The following is a 20,957-nucleotide window of genomic DNA, read 5'->3' on the forward strand; positions in this document are numbered from 1 at the left end:
TGCCGGTATTGAAAAGACGCACCCCGCGCTCAAAAGGGAGCCTGCTTGAGATTCTCTCTCCCTCTGGCCCTCCCCTCCACGTGTTCATGTGCACGTGTGCTCACTTGAATAAATAATTAAAATATTTTTTAAAAAATATTTTATTTATTTATTCATGAGAGACACAGAGAGAGAGAGAGGCAGAGACGCAGACAGAGGGAGAAGCAGGCTCCATGCAGGGAGCCTGACGTGGGATTCGATCCCGGGACCCTGGGGTCATGACCTGAGTCCAAGGCAGACGCCCAACTGCTGAGCCACCCAGGTGCCCCCCCAAAAATAAATCTTTTTTTTTTTTAAAAATACATAAAACATTGGGATAAAAATAAACCCAAATGCGTATGGTCGACTAATGTTTGGCAGAGTCTCCAAAGATACACAAAGGGTAGCGGAATGGTGGTGGGAGAACTGGATATTCCCGTGCAGAAGAATGAAACTGGACTCTTGCCTCACACCACTCACAGAAATTAACTCGAAATGAATCGAAGATTTAGATGTAAGACCCGAAATTGTAAAAATCCTAGAAGAAAACATAGGGAAGAAGATCTTTGATACCGGTTTTGGCCATGCCGTGTTTTGCTTTGTTTTTTTTTTTAAATATGACCCCACACAAAGGCAACACAAGCAAAAATAAGCAAACGGTAGGACATCGCACTTTATGCAAATAAATCCTCTGGGCCGCACAGGAAACCATCCTCGAGATGAAAAGGCACGTCCGGGGCGGGACCGCGTAGCTGAGAAAGGACCGTCCTTTGGAACACGCGAGCCCCTCGCACAGCTGACAGCCACCAAGCGCGGGCAACGCGAGACACAGACGACCGGATTTAAAGCTCAGCCAAGAAGACACACGCCTGCCCCGCGGGCACGCGCAGGCTGCTCACCGTCACTCATCGTCAGGGAAATGCCATCGGGCACCCCCCACCTCAGGATGGCCGTTACCCGAAAGATAAAGGCTCCCGGCGTTGGCAAGGAACACCCCCCCCCCCCGCCGTGTGCCGTCGGTGGGGGTGCAAACGGGCATCGCCACTGCGGGAGAGGACACGGGGCTCCTCAAAAAGTGAAACGCAGGAACAGCCCTCGATCCAGCAGGCCCCCTCTGGGTGCGCATCGCCCCGGGGGAGCGCAGGTCGGGTCTTGACGGATCTGCCCTCCCAGGTGCCGCGCAGCGTGACTGGCGGCGCGGTGGCTCCGTGGCCAAGACGTGCTGCGCTCCACGGCACAATCGCGTCCAGGTCCCCAAAGCAAGAAGGCAATCCCACCGTGTGACGTCACGCCGATTGATATGAGCCGGACCCCGAAACTCAGATGGTGTAGGATCTCGCTTACACGGGGGACCTAAAATACACCCACGGTGACAGGAGGGCGGTTGCCGCGGACGTGGGGTCGCTGTGACAGGCCTCAGGACTCCTCCGGGAGCAGAGGCCTTTCAGGAGCCCTCACGGGTGACAGTCATCTAGATGGACGCGTTCCGTCCTCAAGGACGCTGAACGAGATGCCCTCCTGCGTCAGCAAAGAGCCTCAGCCTGGAGTTCCTCAGGCGGGTGTCTAGGAAGGCAGGTGCTCCCGTCGCCACAGGTTTGCCACCCATGGGTTTGCCACCTTCGGTGGACGGGGTGGCTGCTCGAGGTCTGCTCCCTGGAGCACCCTGGCCCAGGCAGAGGCCGTCACACCATCCCCAGAGGCTCCACCTGCCCCCCAGGACCACAGAGACCACAGAGACCACGTGCTCACTGCACCGCCGCGACCGGCCGGGACCCTTACGTAGGTTGGGTTTCCCGGGCGACAGCAGCAGGTGCAGGGGCGCAGCAAGTCCCGGGGGCAGCTGCAGCAGGAAGCAGTGCGCGGCCCAGCAGCCTCCCCGGGTCCCACCTCGCTGGGGCGGCTCCTCGTCTGGTGGCTCTTCCTCGTCCTGTATTTCCTGTAATACCTCCCATGCGACACGGCCGTGGGGAGGACCTCCTGGGCACCTGGTGGCCGCCGCCCGGGACGCCCGGCCATAAGGGACAATGGTCTGGTCCCCCCCGGGGGCTCAGCTGCAGCAAAGCACACTCTGCTGCTCACCAGGGTGGACACGCCCTGAACTCCGCGCCCCTGCGGCACGGACAAGCTCAGGGCCTCTGTCTGGGTCCCGGGCCCGGCAGGCGGCAGCAGGTCTAGGCCGTGTCACAGAGTCACAGAGGCCCGGTGAGCCCACCAGCAGGGGGCCGGGTCGGGGGTGGCCCAGGACACCCCCTGCCGCCAGGCGCCCGCACAGGGAGACTCGCGCGTCACCCCACAGCGTCAGCCCTGCACGCCCTCGCCTCCCCACATCTTGCACGCGGGTTTCTCACGTGTCATAGGCAGCGAGCTCACGATGATGCCCAGTACTGCCCCCCGGCCCGGCCGGTGTCACTCCGTCATCCTGCCCCGACACGCTGGTCCCCCGGGAGGCGGGGTGCGGCCACGAGGACACCACTCTGCTGGGCGCCCAGCCCCATGGGGACCGGAGCCCAGGGGACGTCCCCTGCCTGACCGCAGCTTGGCGTCCATCTGTGCTCAGAGGTGCCCGGAGTAGGACACCCGCCGAGCGGGCCTGAGGCTGCCGCCCGGGTCAGGCTGCAGAGCCGGAGCACCAGGCCTGTGGGAAGCAGGAGCGGAGTGAAGGCTCGACTGAGTGTGGCCCCGGCTGGGGGCCTCCTACGCCGTCCCCCTCCCCGTGTGTCCCCATAGAGGCCGTCCCATTCCAGGCACCGCGCGCTGCTCAGGGGGCAGGCGACAGATGGGTCCCCGAGGCTGATGCCCGCCCCATGCACAGGGTGCTCCCAGGCTGGGGAGGCAGGGGCCGCTGCAAGGTCACCCAGAGGCATTCTGGAGTCGGGGATGGGGTGAGCCCATGGGGGCGGCTGGCTCGTGCCTGGACCCGCGGGTGGGCCGCACCAGGGACGCCCCCCCCAAGCGCTCGTGGCCCCGCACCTGTCCTGCTCGGTGTGACGAAGCGTGAAACACATGAGCGCCTCCCACGGCCGGGGTGTCTCCCGGACAGAAACACGGGCACCCGCACCACCGCTTCCACGCAAACCCGACTGGCGGCTCCCCCATGACGACCAGAGCAAGGTGGCCACCCACATGCCCTGCGGCGGTCAGGCCCGGGGGGGGGGCCCGAGGGGCGGTGGCCCTGGCTGCGCTAACTGGGCGACCGGGCTGGGCTAAGGGGCAGGGCCACGCACGGCTGGCAGAGCTCCGGGTCGCCGGCGCCTCCCCCGTTGCACACGAAGGCCCAAGCAGGACGGGCTGGGTGGCGGCGCCTGGGGCAGCAGTGGACACACAGAGCGGACTGGGGTGGGCACCCTGGATGGGCCGAGCACACGCACGACGGCCTGGAGGCGCCCTGGGTCCGGGGACCACGGAGCCGCGTGTCGCAGCCCCGGGCCGTCGTGCATGTGCTCGGCCGACCCAGGGTGCCCGCCCCACAGCCGGGCCTGCGGCTCCACGGCTCACACGGCTGCCTCCTGGGTCAACTCCCCAGAGCCCGAGGTACTAACAGCGCACACGTGCTGCTGCCCACACGTCCCGTGCACTAGCAACACACTCGGCCCACGGGACGGCAGCGCCTGAGTCCAGGGAGCACAGGTCACAGCAAACTCTAGGGTGAGCCCAGGGGCCTCTGTCCTCGGGGGCCTCAGCCTGCTAAGGAAGGAAGGACGTCAGAAGGGGGGCCCGGGGAAGGGGGGATGGGGGTGGGGTGGGGAGGGTGAGGGGGACTGGGGTGGGGAGGGGGTAGGGACGGGGTAGGGGGCCAAGGTGCAGACGCGGCTCTCCGGGCAGGCCAGCAGGACGGCCTGGCTCCACCGCGCAGACACCCAGGGGTGCACCTTGGACCCGGCTGCTTCCCAAGATGGGTCTGCAAACCAGGACATCGGTCTGTCCAGGGCCCGTGGAGTCCGTGGGGGCGGCCGCAGTGCAGGGGCTCGGGTTCCGACTGCGCGGGTGCGAGGGCCACTGCGTCCCCGGTCCAGCTCAGGGCCAGCAGGGAGGGCTGGGGCCCGCAGGGCGCCACTGTCCCCGGAAGAGGACTAACAAGCAGCGTGGGCCCCGTGGCCCCCGACAGCCCCGTCCTGGGCACTAGTGGCGGCCGCGGGCCAGGAAGGGGGCTCGTCATCCTGCGGGGGCCCCCTAGCTGGGCGGACGGCAGCGAGGCCGCACAAGTGGGTTCAAAGCCAAACCATGTCAGAGGGCGCCCCCTCCACACAGCCTGGGGACCCCAAGGTGCAAAGCCCCGCAGCTGCACTGGGGCATCAGAGGCACAGCCCCCCCGACACTCCAGCCCCACGAGCGCCTGGGAGCCCTCGGTGGGAGAGCCTCGCCCTCCTGGCAGTCAGACACCCCACCCCAGTATCTGCCCCAACACCTGCCCCACACCCGCCCCAAGTCCACCCCACACCTGCCCCATACCCGCCCTGACACCTGCCCCCGGGTCCGCCCCACACCCACCCCAGTGCTGCCCCGGTGTCTACCCCACTCCCGCCCCCGGTCCAGGGCAGCCCACGGCCTGCGCACACACCCTGGCCCCCACATCCAGCCCCCTGGCCCCTGTGGCCCCCTGTAGGCGGGGTGCAGCCAGGCCCCACCCTCCGCCTGGACGGCTCCCCCACCGGTCATCGTCACCCTGAGCCGGGGCCCATCTCTATCACCAGCTCATGACAGATGAGGTGAGGAAGCTCTGACGGCGCCCGATGGGGCTTTACTGGGAGCACAGGAGCCGCGCTGCCCCGATCTGCACATTTCCTCCCGGAGCGTTCCAGGTGCTACGGGCAGCTCGTGGGTGCTTCTCGTCCCCCGCCCCAGCAGCTGCATCTGTCCCTCGGCCCTCCCTCCTGCCAACCGGGGCACACTCAGAACGCAGCGACCCAGGGAAAGCTTGTGGCCCACGTGCGAAGTGCCTGAGCCAGACGAAGCACGCTCCACGCCCCCCCCGGCGCGGGGCCCACCTCCCCTCCCCCCTCCCTCTGGCCCACAGAGGAGGCCCAGGATAGAGTCCATGTGCTGGGTGTTCAGGGTCACCAGGCAGTGGGGGTCACACCTTGACGTGGGATTTCCCGAGTGGGAGCGTGCTGCTGGGTGACCGGGCGTGTGGATGCAGCTCCCAGGGATGAGTCCAATGCCGTCGGCATAACGTGAGCAGGACCCAATAGGGAGCAGCACGCAGGACCAGGTGCCCAGGCTGACGGGCCACCTGGTCACTGCTGAGGTCCGCGCACAGTCAGGTCAGCCCAGGATGCAGGGTGCAGGGGTCTGTCTGCCGTCGGCCCCCCTCTGGGCGGGGACACGGAACATGCACAGAGACCAGGCGACAAGGCACGTGGGGCAGAGTCTTGAAGGAACGAGCCAGGACTCCGTGTAGCACAGCCTTGCTTGTTTTATTCTCAATCTCAAGAGAAAAATGAGTTAATGTTATATAAACAAAAATTTTTTTCTTTCTAATGAAACTCCCAACACCCTTAAAGAGACCAGAGAAAGCCGAAGCCAGGCGGACGTGGACGCCGGGAAGGGCGGCTCGTGCCCGGCACAGGTGAGGACGGCGCCCGCCTCCGGGAGGGGTGACGTCGCACAGGGGGGGGCTGTGCGGTCGGCAGGAGCTCCCTGGTGTTGACGCCCGCCGGCCCGCCCGAGAGGCAGGCGACCTGGTTCTCCCCACGGGGGACCCGCTGGAAAGCGACCTCCAAAGAGCTGCACGCGTTCGGGGACCTGCCAGGAGGTGCATCAGGACGGGCCTAGAGCAGTATGTGATACTTGAGCGCCCGGGGCACCCTGTTGATGACGAGCCTCCCGTCGTAACTCAGGGAGGCAAACAGCCAGGGGTCGGCGGAGGACCAGTCCACGGCATACACGCTGTCCTCGTGCTCCTCGTAGGTGGCGATGACGCTGTCCTGCGGTGGCTCCTGACTCCTGCAAGGCACCAGAGACACGCATGAGCGAAGCGGGGAGCGGCCTGCGGGGGCCGGGGCCTCGCTCCCTGCACCGGGCGGGTGATGGGAGGAACCAGGGCAGGCGCGCTGGGCTGCCAGGCTGCTCCGGCACCTGCACACAGACGCTCACACGGCCGCGGGGCGTGGGCCTCCATCGCGGCGTAGGGGTGAAGAGCAGGCGTCGGGAACCTCCCGGGGCCGCCGAGGTTCGGGGGGGAAGGGGTTGGTGACCACAAACACCCACAAGGGCTGAGTAAAGAGTGACGAGAAGTAGAAAGGACCCTGGGGACGGCCAGAGTGACCCCAGGACAGCAGGTCCCGCCGGCGGGGCAGGAAGGAGCCCCTGGGCCTGGCTTCAGGCTTCTCAGTGCGCTCGGCCAGGACGCCCGTGTCACCTCCCTTTAAACTGGAGCGACCGCGCTCCTTCCCCAGGAATCCTGACCCGATGGCGCATCACATGTGACACCGTGCATGACGGGAGGAGCGCAGACCTGGCCCTGGGCCCTTGCGGGCCATCACGGGCTGTCCCCCGAGCAGCCACACCAAGACCCACCCCGAGGGCAGGAGCCGCTTCTCCCCCTGGCACTTTGTTCCCGTCTCACAGAAAGCATCTACTCGGCCCCCACTCTGTGCTCCCGGACCCTGCGCAGGCCCCTCCGCGTCCAGCTCTGCGTGCCATCGACCCCCTCCCGCGACGTGGACCCGCCGTGCCCACTGGGGCTGCGTTACAGACGCCATGTGAGGATCCTCTTGGGGATCCGTTCTCCCAAGTTTGGCAGGTCATGTGGACAGACCACGGGAGCAGGACCATGGGGACACGGGGGCACCACCGCACCTGCCAGGCTCCCCACCTCAGGCGCGTCCGAGGCCGCGTGCGTGGAGGGCAGCACCCCTGGGCCACACGGCGCCAGCCGCCCCCTGGCGAGGAGCCAGAGCCCATGACCCCGATGGCACAGCGGTCGGCAGGTGTTTGCACCAAGACGACTGCAACCGTGTCCCCAGACTGCGGATCCACGTGCTTGAACGAGGGAAGGGCCCGAGGACAGAGATGTCTTCTCAAAAGTGAAGCGGGGCTCAGCTCAGGTGGGGGAAGAACCTCAGAACGGATGGGGGAGGCCTGCTGCCTGTCGGCCTCAACCGTTCCCCGACCCGGGGCTGACCCCGCTGCACGCAGCTCCCCCTCACCAGCAGGCGTCTACTCAGAACACAACAGTCCCCTTCCATGTCGCTGACAGACGACACGGCTGCCGCCCGCTCCCCGCCCCGGAGCCACAGCCGCACTCCGTCACGCCTGGCCTGGGGCACCCCGGCTCTGCACCAACCAGGAGCAGGCCCCCAGGAACCCAGCGGTCTCGGGGGCGCGCCCCGGCTGAAGAGCTAGCCCCCGAGCAGACGCAGCTGCGATGGGAGACTGCGCGTCCAAGAGGCGCGGCTGCTGGGACACGCACCGAGGTCCCCCACGGTCCCTGAGAAACCTCAGGCTGCAGAGGGCCGGGGCTGAAGGTGCTCACCTGGAGTCCGCGCCCCGCCACGGGGAGGGCCGCCGGCCAACGACGGAAGCACACATCTCAGACCCAAGCCCACGGAGAGGGCGCCGACGATGACCTGTCGCTCCAGGGACTACCAAGCCCTCACTGCCACCAAAGGGCACGTCTAACCACGAGCGACCGCCCCTCCCCTCTCCCGTTCGGCGTCCGACGAGAGTGGACAGACACTGAGTGGGTCGACGCAACACAACGTGAGCTCCCCTAACGCAACCCCCACGCCCCCGCCGCGGTGCCGACGTCCCCAGAACCAGGGCCCCCTGACCCCCACCCGGACGCTTCTGGCGAGAGCCACCTGGACGGCGGGGTGGGAGGAGGAGCCCCCTCCGCCAGGAGCACGCGCCCTTACTTCTCCTCTGGACGGCGCTCCTCCTGGTCACTCAGGTCATCGTCGTCCACCAGGTGGCCGAAGGGCTCGGAGGAGATGGACACCATGTTGGTCAGGATGACCCTGCTGTCGCTGCTGCCCGTGAGCACAAGCTGGTCGTGCGAGTGGTTGTAGCGGACGTTCCACACCCTGGGAGGCAAGGAGGCAGTTCCAGCGGCAGGCGGACCTTCCTGGACGGGGCACCCTCGGGCTGGCCGGGCCTGCCCCGACACGAGGACGTTCCCAGCAGAGGGCCAGGCCCACTGCGTGCTCCTCTCCAGCCTTCCTTTAAGGCCCGGCACCCAGACACAGAGCAAGCGGACGTGCAAACCTCACGGGGGGTGGGGGGGGAGGGCCTGCTGCTCAAAACGCCCCCCCCCGCTTTCCGAAGTCCTAACGGCAACAACTGCCCCAGAAGCAAAGGACACATTAGAGAGGACCCAGCGCACGGAGCCAAACCCCAGGGCGACTTCCAGCACCAGCTGCCGCGGGGCCAGGGCACACTCTGGGTTTGGGCCACGGCACACGCTCCCAGGGAGCGCAGCGAGCTGAGCGGAGGCCCAGGGGCGTTGGCGGGGGGGGGGGGGGACAGATGCTTCTCCTCGGGCTGCGGCAATCGCAGAAACCTACCGACTTGGGCAGAACCGTACCCCGGCAGGCCGGGTTTTTAAATGTCCCGATCCCAGAAACAACATGGTTTCTGGTAAGTAATTCAAAGAAATCAGGGACACAGACCCGAAGAAGTCACCCGTCCTGTGAGGTGCCCACCCTGGCCTGAGCAAGGGCTCCTGACGGTACTTCGGTTCCTACTCCTCTAGGACTTTCTTACACACACACGTGTTCACATGCACATAAGAACAGGGACGCACGCCCACGCACAAACCAGCATGCTCACGCCCTCACAAGCACACGTGCACACAAGCCTGCACTTACACACACACACGTCTCATTGGAACGAAAGCTAGCCTGTAGGGCACGCGGGTCTGGAGCAGACCCCTCACTAACTCAGCACCAAGTACCTGGCACATGGTAAACACGAAATAGCGAGCAAGGACGGCTCTCGGGCACCGTCCGCCCCCGCAGAGCTGTCCCCTCCCTCTCCTCACGGCGTGGGTATCACGGCCCGACTTAACCCGTCCCCTACCGATGCGCGTCAGGGCGCTCTCCAGCTCCCCAGCCTGGCAAACAATGCCTCCTGAACATCTGTGCACGCTGCGTGTGCATATTAGGACTGGTACTATTTCAAGAGAACACAGAATGCAGTGTTTTTTCTTCTTTTCCTGTGTTTATAAATCGTAAACATTCGGATTTGGGATTAGTGTTTCTTTAGGAAAAATAAAACTGGGTTGATTGAACGATTCACAGCAGCACAAACTAAGCTGGTCTGTGCCTTTCCAAATGGGAAAGGAATTAGCAAAATAAATGATAAGACCCCCCTACCCTGGACCAGCATGCGAAGAAGTCCGTACCAGTGGGAGTGCTCCTCCAGGGTCTTGACGGGCTCGGTGACGTTTCGGGTGTCCCAGAACTTGACCTTGCAGTCGTCCCCGCAGCTGGCTAGGTAGTACTGCTTGTTGGGGTTGAAGTCCAGGTCCCGCACCAGCTGCCCGTGGGCGTTCTCTATGCAGTATATCTGGCTGCGGGAGAGAGCGAGAGGCGCGCACAGGACGTGCAGCGGTCAGGACAACTCCACCCACAGACTGGCCCAACTCCCGTTCCCCAGGGCACACCGGCCTCGGGGACTGCGAGTTGGGCCACGGCCGTGCAGGCTGGGGCTCCTGGGTCTGACGGTGGGTGCGGGGGGGGCCTGCTACCACCCCCCGCCCCGTGCCTCTCCCAGGGCCCAGGCTTCTCCAGGAGCACACCTGTGATCCCTGCAAGCTGCAGAGGCAATGCTGCTTCATGGCTGTCACAGACATGACTTGGCACTTCGAGAAGAGAGCAAGTCGGCGGGACTGTGACAGCCATGAGGACTGGGGACAGACTCGAGAGAGCTGACCGAGTTCTAGAACACGGAGAGAGGGAAGCAGAAGGTCGGTGGCAGGCCGGGAGTACAGTGCTGCTGGTGTCGGGAGACGTAGACAGAGGGAAGGAAGAAAACACTGGAAAAGCAATCAGAACCAACGACGGAGACGGCGTGTCATGGCTGGGCTGCCTTCACCCGTTCACGGCACCTCGCGGTGCCAACACCGGAGGCGCCTCCACCATGGCCCAGCGCAACACAGGAGACGCAGGGCGGTGTTAAAACCAGTCACATGGCTGCTTCGGGTGTGTGTGTGCGCCCATATGCACACAAGCAGTCTGTACACATCTTCCATACACATGTGCCAACACAAGGCACACATACACACAAACGTGTGCATCCACACCTGTGTACACACACGCACAGACGCACACACATCTGCACACAAAGCATACGTACACAGACATGTGTGCATCCACACCTGTGCACGCACTCGTGCACAAACAGGCACATACGCACAAGCATACACACGTACACACATCTTCCATACACACGTGCAAACACAAGGCACAGACACACACAAACGTGTGCATCCACTCCTGTGCACACACAGATGCACAAGCACACACATCTGCACACACCAGTACACACACATGCACACACACATGTGCGTATGGACCCAACGGAACCTTGACCTCCACGGCTCCAAGCTCAAAAGATGTACAATGAGAACATTCCGTCAACTAGATCCTTCTGCTGTCAGAAAGCCAAAACCAGGGGGCTGGGCACCCTGTGAGGCTGGACAGTGACTGGACCTGAACGTCCCACCCCCGGACGGGAGGGGGCAAGGCCACAGCTGCCTGCACTGCCCCGTGCATTTCCTCCCCTGGTGTGGGTCCCCGGCCTGGTCTCCCCGGCTTCCGTGCGGTGGTGAGCCAGTGGGTGGCCCTGCTCCTTGTTATCAGCGTGCACACGTGACAGTCGTGCTGCGTGCAGCTGCTCTGCCCTCGAGGTGGGTAAACTCCCTTCCACCTTCTCCCACGCTGGACTCCTTGACCCCAAACCACTGCAAATCTTGAAACGGTTTTTATATCCTGCACCTTTCCAATACCCCAAACCTGAAGACCTGCCACGTGAAACGGGCAGATGTATAAAACTACAACCCCGCAGGCCCAGGGACACCGGGCGGACAGTCCCACAAGCACGGAGCACCGCCCAAGGGTTTTCTGTGTGCCCTGGTGGCAGTGATTTTAACACGAAAGCACAACAAGTTCCAGAAGCAACATTAAAAGCACCCTGGTTAAGTAAAACCCAAAGTCGTCCTCAAAAGGAGAAATAACTGTCAGCAAGGGGTCATCCCAGACAGACCCAGGGGAGCGGAGGTGCCACCGCCCAGAGCCACCTGTCATCGTTGTGTGCCATCTGCAGTGTCCTGTCTTTAGATATTGCAATTCCTCCCGTCCTTTAGAGAACAATGCAGAGGGAAAGATGGCCTCGGGACCACAGAAGCGGGTCTGCACCGGCACGTTCCTTGGGCTCGTCGCCCTCGGCTCTCAGCTCTGGGCTTGTGGCCGTGAAACCCCACACACACACCCCTCAAGCAGACACACACACCCTGAGGAAGGAGCGACTGATTATTTATTAGCTGCTGAGTTTCCAGAGGGGCCACAGACCTAAATTTAAAGTCGCCCCCCCCCCCCCGAAGGCAGTACACGTTACTTCGTGACGTCCGTCTCTGCAGCTCGGTGATAAATTACAGCGTGCTGAGGGGTAAACTGTATCTTAAGAACGATTGCACGGCTCCCGTTGCCATGGCAACAGATGTGCACACCATCACTCCTTTGCCTATCAAACCACACCTGGAACAGAAAAATCGCTCTTATTTGTTCCATTAGAACTGCTGGCTGCTGCGCATAATGACTTACATGACAAACTACGCTTACCCGAGAGGTGTGTATCTTAAAGGCACAGAATCGGTCACAGGCCAGTCCTCTAACTTAACCTGGGGGCTGCACCTGGCCACCTGCGCTCGCCGATCACAGGGAGCGAGAGCCCGGCCGTCCCCCTCACTGCAAAGCGCCACCACTGAAGGGGCAGCCACACGGAACAGTAAACCACCAGCTGACCAACGCCGTCCACCCCGGGGGTCTGCTGGCTCCGGCCGGGCCAGAGAAACGGAACGAGATGTGTGCCTTCCCGCCCAAAACCAGACCAACTGGGACACGCCAGGTGCCCCCAGATGCATCTGCCTCGGAACCGCCCCCCCAGGGATGGAGAGGGGCCAAGACGGGAGGCAGCGCCTGGGCCCGCCTGCAGCCCACGCCCATCACTGACCTCATGCTCCGCGTGTCCCACCCTCGGATGGTCGTGTCGTTCGCCGTGGCCACCTGGGTGCCAGTGTGGTGAGGGCTCCACCGTCCCGAGGTGAACTTCAGCTGTCCCTTCCCTTCCAGGGACGCCGAACTGGCCAGCTGGGAATTGGATGGTGTTTTGAGGGAAGAAGGAAAAAACAGTAATGTTTAAGAGGACATCCTCTACTCACAGGATGTTATTGAAAATAATTACTGAAAATAATTAAGCAGCTCTGTCTTTGTTTCCTTCCCTTAAAAGGCAAAAATGTTAGAACCTTATTTGGAAAAAAAAAACCCGTAAAACTGAGTACAGCAAAAATAGAAAGCGTATTAATAGTGCCTGCGTTGAACGTGGCCTGCCAGGGTGTGCGCCCGGATCAGCTGACGCTCCGACCTGAAGGCAGCGCCACCCAACCACCCAGACACCTGGCTTCACCCAAAGGCACACAGGGCCGGCGGGGTGCCCTGCTCAGACGCTGCCCTCAGGACGCTGGCCTCCGGCTCCTTCCCTGGGGGTCTGATAAGACCCTGTGAGACCCACTGGGGCCGTCTTGGGGCAGCACCGCCGTGTCCCGAGAGATGGGGGCTCCTGACAGCGAGCGGGGGGGGGGGGAGGGCCTCCTGCCCCTCGTGTCCTGCCCACGCGCCCACTGGCCCACGTGGCACTTTACGCACAAAGACGCATCACAGTGGCCACATCATTATTCCAATTCTGAGGCCGACTGCGCACGCAGGGACTTCTGAGGGCAGGGGGACGGTACAGGCCTTTGTCCGCAGCGCTGCCACGCATCCCCGCGGCGTCACCTCACTCAGGCTACCTTGAACACCAGCCTCATCCTTTGGGGCACTGGCAGGGCTGAGGGAGTCAGTGGGGACAGTGAGCATTCCCTTGGTCCAGCCCGGGTCCTGCTGCCCATCTCAGCGCTTTATCGGGGCCCCTGGAGCACAGGTCAGGGCGAGACCCCAGGCTGGAAGAGGGCAGGCCTGGGGCGGCCCCCTAGACTCTGCGGGCAGTTCAAGGGGATTTGAGCTGAGCCTCAGGGAGAGAGCACCTGTTTCCTGTCTGGCGAGACCGGCCCAGGTAAGAAATGTGACAGAGCAGAGGAGGATCCGTGAGACCGACTCCTCCAGGAGATCCCCTCATTCTAGGAAGCAGCGCGGCAACAGCCGCCCACCCGGGACACGCTCCCCCGCCCCACGCAGGAGGCGTTGCCCCTCTCTGCAAGGTTTCCTGGCTCAACGTGTCCCAGAAAATCTTTCTCCAAAAAACCAGCATTTTCCTGCCTTACTGATGAGGCATATCACACAGACCATGAATCTCAGGGCCCCTCATGCCCTCGCTAAGCTCCTCCTGGCTGCACGGGGGCCGAGAGGCCCGGGGTTCAGCAGCAGGAAAGAGGTGAGGTGCGTGAGGACGACACGCCGCCGGCAGCCGATGCTGGCACGCCCTGGGGGCCTCCGAGCGGACGGCGCGGGGCGTGCCTTCCTGGGAATCGGAGGGGCCCTCCCAGGTGCCCGCAGCCACCTGCTCCGGGGCCGCCCTCACCCCCCACCTGATGAGTCCCAGGAAGCCAGGTGTGCCTTCTCGGAAAAGCGGGAGCCTTTGGTTTATACTTCACCCCAGTGAGGGACCCTGTTCTGCCCTCACATGAGCAATTTCCACTTACTAATCCTGTCTCCACAGGAAGTTAAAGCGTCATTTCCATCTCATGCAAGAAACGGGTACCGCGTCCCTGCTCACGGGGGATGTGCGCTAGCGAGGGCGACAGTGCAAAGCAGAGGAGCGACTGGCCCCGCACTCTGGGGACCTGAGGGCCTGGCCAGGATCAGGTCACACCGCTAGAGGGCACGGTGGCACCCAGGGACCAGCTGACCCCATGGAGGCCTGGGGTGTGCCTGGGATGGGGAGAGTCAGAAACGGAAGGGACAGCAGCTGGGGACAGAGGCAGAGGCCAGGAGTGCAAACCTCTCGTACCAGGGCCTCCCCAGGCCAACCGTAGCAGGGCCTAGGGAAAGCTGCTGGTGCCCAGGAGTGCCAGGCCGACACGGGTGCCATGAGTTCCTGGCAGGCCACAGAGAGCCACCATGGGCATCAGCGTGGGGCAGGCCCAGAGGACAAGACCCGAGGCCAGCCCCGCAGTGGCGACAAGAGGGGCAGAGTGGCCATGGGAACAGGAAGGAGGCCTCCGGTGACCCGGGACCTCAGGGTGTCTGGGGGAGAGGTCAGACGAGCACTGAGGACTCCGACACCAGGGCCCCCACACCTCACTCCTGCACCCGTCCACACCCACTCGGACCTTCTTGGGCACCCTCTGGACCGGCGTCCTCACGGTCCCTAGGCAGGGACAGGGGCACCCAGAGCTCCAGGGCATGACATGCCACAAGCAGACACCCACACAAGGCCACGCTGACCCTGAGACTCATGGCAGAATTCCTGGGGAGGGATGTGGCCTGGCTCAGCCTGTCCCGTATCACCACGACCAGTCGGTCAGGTGGGGTGACAAGAACACACGGACTGTGTGGTCCCCGCATGCCAGGGTCAGGACAGTGCACCATCCTGATGAAGGACGTGGCTCTGCCCTCTCTTGCTCTCCGGCCATCTCAGCGGCCCAGGCTCCAGGATCCGAGCGGAGCACAAGGCACATGGGTCTGTAGCAGGTGGTCCTGCGTGGAGCCCACGGAGACCCTGCAGGGCGCGCAGGCCACCGTGCCAGAGCTGCCGCCAGCAAGCCACAGGGGAGGACAGAGAACTGCCAGCCAGAGATTCACGACGGGGACCCACGCCTGAGCCACACGAGGACGGTGTGCAAGAACAAGCGGGCAGGAGGCGAAGATGAACGGCCCCAAGAGCAGCGACGAGCACACGTTCCCAAGGAGCCCTGTGACCTCAGACGCTGAAAAGGGCTCTAAAACCATGTTAGAGACACGCGGTGAGCTCACACTTGGCGTTCACCGGCCAAACTCGTTTTCACCCCCACACACACAGCATCGCTAAGAAATATTTTCATGGTTCCCTGTAGGGAAAAAAATTAAGTCACACAAGAGTTCTACGGGTGCAATTTCACTTTTCTGAAGATGGCGTCAGGTCAGGTCAGCAGGAACGTGACACGGTTGGACGCCTAATCTAACTAGTCAGCGCTCGGTGTTCTCGGCCATCCGTTAAACCAGCTGACTCATCATCAAACTCTTCAGAAAGGTGGAGACGTAGGCTGTGCCTTCAGAGACACGTCACGCGTGTTCGGCGGAGCGACTCTCCTGCGAGGCTGGCGAGGGGAAGCACCACGACGTCGCCCTGAACGGGGAACACCTGTGCTCTCGGCGTTTACGTCACCCCCAACTCCCCCAGGACTCCCCTGGAGAAGGGAGATCAGCAAACTGACCGGCGCTTCTGCCTCCAGAGCCCACCCCACAGAAAGTCTCCCGGACGCCAGCTCGTGGACTATTCCAGGTTTCGGGAGCAAGATCCACCGACCGACCAGCAGCCGGCTGCACAGGCATCTGCAAGCACATGGAGGGCCCGGGCCACACTGAGCACGGCAGAGGGAGAGGCCGGCGGAGGGTGGGTGAGCCGGCCCCCATCACACCCACCTGCTGCACAGGTGCGCACGCTCCACGGGAGGTACCACCACTGGTCATCAGCTGCTGTGCGGCCCTGACCTGGCGGAGTCACTGCAGACACGCGATGTACACACCGACAGCTGAGCTCCCGAGTACAGAGATTCACTAACTGCAAATAAACAGCAGCCAGCCTGCGGCCAGGCCACGGGGAGACGCAAGCAGGGAAGGCAGCCCAGAGAAAACACAGCTGCAGCAGCCAGAGGAGGGTGTGGTGAGGTTTGGGGACCCAGGACGGGCTCTGGGGCTGCACAGGCTGAGTCAGTGAAGGACAGCAGTGAAGCATTTCTACAGACACCAGCGGGGTGTCACATAACAGGAAGGTGAGGTGGTGCAGGCCGGGGCGGGCGGAGCTGGGACGGCCCTGGGACGGTCCGTGGCAGGCGGGTGGGCAGCACCCAGGTCCTCATGGCCTGCGGGACCCCTTCCTGGGTATCGGCCTCAGAGCAGCAGAGCCCTCCGTGCTGAGGGGCGTCCTGAGGTGACACTGTCTGAGGTGCTCCCCGTCCCACTGGCTTCGATGAGGCCGGCCGCCACGATCAGGAGCCCGCGTGCCGGGAGCCGAGGGGCCTCTGGCCTGCGGGCCAACCACGTCCTGCCACAACCTCGTCCTGAGCTTGGGGCAAGAAGACACCCCCGGTCGAGCCCTCGGATGAGCCCCGGCTGCTGACACCCGCACCACAGCCACAGGGGACACAGGAGGGCGCCTGGCTCCCAGGCCCCTGGCGTCCTCATGGGGACTGCCCTGACGAGGGGGCCACGGGGGCAGCCACCTTTGTGGTCCTCTGTTAGAGAGGGATAAGGGACACAAGCGCCAACCAGAGGTCAGGGGAGACCGCCAGTGAATCCCAGCTGACTCCACAGCCGGGAAATCCAAGACCCGGAGAGGGTGGGCGGCTCGCCCGGGCCACACAGCCGGTGGGGCAGGAGCAGGACCCGCCTCCTGCTTTGACTCCTGGGCTCACTGCAGCGCATGATCCCCCTGGGCGGTGGCAGCCCTGTGCCCACCCGGAGGGAGACCGCGCCACTGCCGTTGAAGGCCTGCTTCGGGCAGCCGGCAGGGCGTGCCCCCTAAGGTCAGGCAGCCGCGTGACACGGAGGGAGGGCTCAGCAAGAACTCCAGAGGGGGCACTGCACACCGTGGCCTGGTTTTCAGCGTTGAAGAGAAATATCCGGTGCTTCCCAGCCCACGAGGAAGGACTAAAGCCACCCCACGAACTTATCTGAAGGGAGCGAACTAACAGCAAGTATGAACTCTAACCAACAAAATGCTGCTCCTCCCGCGGTCATGAGCCGCGGACGTGGGCGTACGGCTTCCGAAGACCAAAGAGGTGCTCCCTGCACCCAAGACCCGGCCGACAACGGTGCCAGCGGGCAGAGGGAATGCAGCAGAGAGGTGCGGCACGTGCCGCCCACCACCACCGACAGCGGAGCGGCCGCTGGGCAGTCAGGAGGGCGGCGATGGGGAGCAAGAGCAGGCACGGCTCTCAGGGCGCGAGAGACACGACGCAGCCACCCAGCAAGCGGCATGGCCTGTGGGGGCCACGCTCACACGACGGCCGTGGCTGCTGCCTGAGCCCCTGTGCCCCGCCGGGCTCTGCACACCCACGAGCTCTGCCCTCCTGGGCCCCGGACGTGGGGACGCCGCCGGCCTCTCTCAGGCTGGAAACCCCAGCCCCAGCTTTGACCGTGACGACTGCCCGGAGCCAGAGCCCCTGCGCGGCTTCCCAGTGACCTGACCAGTGACCCAGTCCCTTTGAGCCTGGCTTCCCTCCTGCAACGTGCTCGTGAGGTGGAGCTCGTCAAGGACCCGCCCCGTGGGGCCAAGCGCCTGCCCAGTACCGGGAGCCCTGGTCTGTGCTCGGGGTCCACGGAAGGCATGGGGCGTGTCGTCCGGGGCGCAGGGCAAGGCACGAGCATTGATGGCGCGGTGGTGGGAGTGGATTCAGCAGCACAGCACAGCCCATCGCTGCCCTCGGCTGCGGAACACAAAGGAGAAGCGCCACCTGACGGGGGTCGGGGCCGGCCGGGGCAGGACCCTGGCTGCCGGGGCGTGTGTGGACAGGCGCCCGGGCCATGGGGGTGGGCGTCCCCGGCTCCTGAGTGTGGCCCCAGGAAAGCCTAGCAGGTCCCCCGTCCCCCCCCCGAGACTCGGTTCCCCCAGAGGAAGCATTCCAGGCTCCACAGAGCTGGCCTCCTGGAAGCCAGAGCCTTCCTGTCCTTACAGAACGCGCACAGGGAATCAGGTGCCAGCCCTGGTGAGAGAATTCGAGGTCATTTTACATTTATTATTAGCTTATTTCCAACCGGACTCTATTTGTAGGAAGAACAGAACGAAAAGGGCTTTGCCCCCTTTGCTGCCCCAGAGCCTAAGCTCTTTGCAGAGGAAGACGTGTGTCCTGCGCCCGTAACTGCGGCCTGACTTCAGCGCCACACTCGAAACGGGAAAGGTCGTGAGGCAGATTCAAATTTTTTGACCAAGCTGGAGGAGAATATAGCCAACACCTGGTCACAGCCACTTAGACGCCAGTGACCTGCTGGAGAGAGATCTAATTATAGCTGATCTCTGGCGCAGGGGAAATTCTCTTATGAAAAAGAACAAAGGAGAAGAACTTGGAAGCGCTGCCACGATGACAGCACCTGTGTCCGTCCCGTGTCGGGTGTGACCCTCCCCCCTGGGGGAAGGTTTCATTAGGAAGCGCACAGGGGTCGCTGTCTGGTGCCTCAGGTTCTCCCCTCTGGACCTCGGGCCTTTGCGCTGGGATCCTGTTGACCTGACCCTCATTCCTCTCTGTCCGCGCAGTCCCTCCCTCCACTGCTGGCTTCCTCCCTCCACCCACTCGTCTGCCCGTCCGTCCAACGGGCACCGAGACGCTGTCCTACTTTATGGACGCGGAATCCGGTCCTGACTTTCCAGACGAGGACACAGAGGTGTGGACACGCTACTCGTCCAAGGTCACCTGGGAGTGAGTGGCAGGAACGGGACCTGACGTCGAGGCTCGGAAGGATGCCTGGACTCCGACCATGGAGCCGCGGCCTTCAGCTCCCCCACCCCCACCCCCACCCCCCGGGCCCCGGGACCGCTGTGGCTGCCTTCACCACAGCCGCCGGCCCGTGCCTGTCCCAGCTTGTCATGGCAAAGCCCGCAGGCTGAAATGAAATCACCTCTGCGCTGTGGGCCCCAACACTGGAAGATGTTCGAACCCTGGAAAGCCGAGGCCGTGTGTCCACGTTCAGAGCCCGGCCCCACCGAGGGGCACGTATCACGCCTCCGTGGCGGCTGCGTCCCCTTAAACTCACCGAGTTTGCCAAACGCACTGCTCACTCTCGTGCACTGCTGCTAGAAAGAAGCCTTGGAGAGCTTGAGAAGTGCATGTCCGCCAGACACCAACGCCCAGCCTGTTCTGTGCGGGGTGACTTTTTCCAAGATCTAATGGCAGACGATTCCTGCTGTCTCTGATTTGTGTAAAGTCAAAAGCTATACGTAGCTTTTAGGCTACGTTGAGATACGCAACTTAGGAAACAACCTACTCTGTATTTTCTTGAAAATCACGTTTTTTTTTTAATGACCATCCTGAAGCATCAACTCCAGTGGCTGCTGTCCGAAACCCAGGGCTCGAGGGGTTCTCTTTACTGTCAGCGAGGCAGCAGTGCTCAAATATTTGGAAGTTCTTTTATGAGACCCACCAGAAAGCCAGCTTTCAGAGTTTTAACCTGTTTTCTGTGGACCAGTTTCACAAAGCTTGGCCAACCATCCTACTTACTAGGTTCAGCTCCAAGTAAATGCTGACTGTTTGCAACACTCCCATGCACCCTCACAGACCAAACGTGGCTGGCGGTGAAGACAGGCCGGGGCCGAGGCTCGGGCCAGCGACGCGCAGCACACACCTGCGGGGCCACAGCAGCCCTTCGCACGGCAGGGGAGCGCGGTCAGGGGTGCAGCCCCGAATCTGTTCCTGGGACCGTGCCGCCTCCAGGACGTGCCCTGGGCCTTCGGGCCTAACTTCTTCTCAGCTGTCAAGCAAGGGCGTCGAGTTCTGTGACACCGAGATCTGGTCCTTACGTGGACTGCTTTCCATCAGCAAGGGACCAAGGTCTGTCAGCGACCGGCTGAGCCCTGTCACAGCTGCGAAGGCACAGTGTGGGTGCCTGGGGCCCCACGCATCCCCCTGCCGTGTCCTCAACGCTGGCATCTGCACGTGCTGAGTGAGCACACGCACGTGGACGTGGCCCACACGCCCCAGACGGGGAAAGAGCGGCCACGTCAGTGAAGATCGCGGGTATCAGGTGAGGTCAGGGAGGACGAGCCCGGCCCGGCAGGCCCATCGAGCACAGCAAACGTCTCCTCTGGCGGGGATGCTGGGGGGGGAGGTGGGGATGCGCAGGTCAGGCAGGGTCGTCTCTGCTCCCTTCTTTCGATTTTGCCATGAACCAGTTAAACTGCTCTAAATAGTAAAGTCTATTTAAAAAAAGATGAAAACCTTTCAGCAGGCGAGAGGCCTTGCTGAGCGGAAGGGACAGGGAGGAAGGGAACACTCGCGTGGGGTGGAGCGACCACGTCCATGTGACACTCACGCCAGCGCCACAACAGGCCCCCCAGCCCCGGGGCAGGAGAACAGGTTCCCAGGGGCCGGCCAGCCGCGGCCTCACCGTTGCTGGGCACTAGGCAGGCGTCCGGGTCCAGCCCTTCGTCCCGTCCCAGGCCACCAGACTAAGCACAGAGATACGCGAGTGAGCGAGCCTCCTTCTCCCATCGGGGCCACGTGTGGAGACAGCAGGCCGGGCATGAGGCGTGGTCACCGCGTGGCAGGCGACAACCAGGCTCCCAGGAGGGAGGCGACACGGGGCCAGCCCTGCATCCGCTCAGCCTCCCCCACCCCCACCCCGGTCCCCAAGAACAAACGCATGTTTTCTATTTCAGGCACAGCGGACGTGCCCTGAGCTGCCACCGCTAGCTCCTCCCCGGTACGTGCAGCCCTTGCCATAGGTTTTAAACCTCAGATTGGAACATTTCTGAAGGAACGCCGTGTCCTTGAAGCCCATTCTGCTCCTTCTGAGAAGCGTTCCTGAACGCCGGTACCGCCGGGCAGGTGCCGCCCGGGTTCATCCTTGAGAAGCCCCCACCCTGACGCGCGG

General features: G+C 63.2%; 1 protein-coding gene across 1 annotated transcript in view; it reads right to left on the reverse strand.

The window, feature by feature from the left end:
* Positions 1–5,413: 5,413 nt before the first annotated feature.
* Positions 5,414–20,957, reverse strand: part of EIPR1 (EARP complex and GARP complex interacting protein 1) — a 121,376-nt gene continuing 105,832 nt past the window's right edge. The window contains exons 6-9 of the mRNA XM_055327521.1: positions 12,190–12,326; positions 9,362–9,529; positions 7,875–8,042; positions 5,414–5,961 (exon numbers count right to left, since the gene is read on the reverse strand). Of these exons, the coding sequence (XP_055183496.1) occupies positions 5,787–5,961; positions 7,875–8,042; positions 9,362–9,529; positions 12,190–12,326 (648 nt within the window). The 3' untranslated portion in view covers positions 5,414–5,786. The remainder of the gene's footprint in view (positions 5,962–7,874; positions 8,043–9,361; positions 9,530–12,189; positions 12,327–20,957) is intronic.

This window comes from Nyctereutes procyonoides, unplaced genomic scaffold (genome assembly GCF_905146905.1).
Source record: "Nyctereutes procyonoides isolate TBG_1078 unplaced genomic scaffold, NYPRO_anot_genome, whole genome shotgun sequence".
Lineage (NCBI taxonomy): Eukaryota > Metazoa > Chordata > Mammalia > Carnivora > Canidae > Nyctereutes > Nyctereutes procyonoides.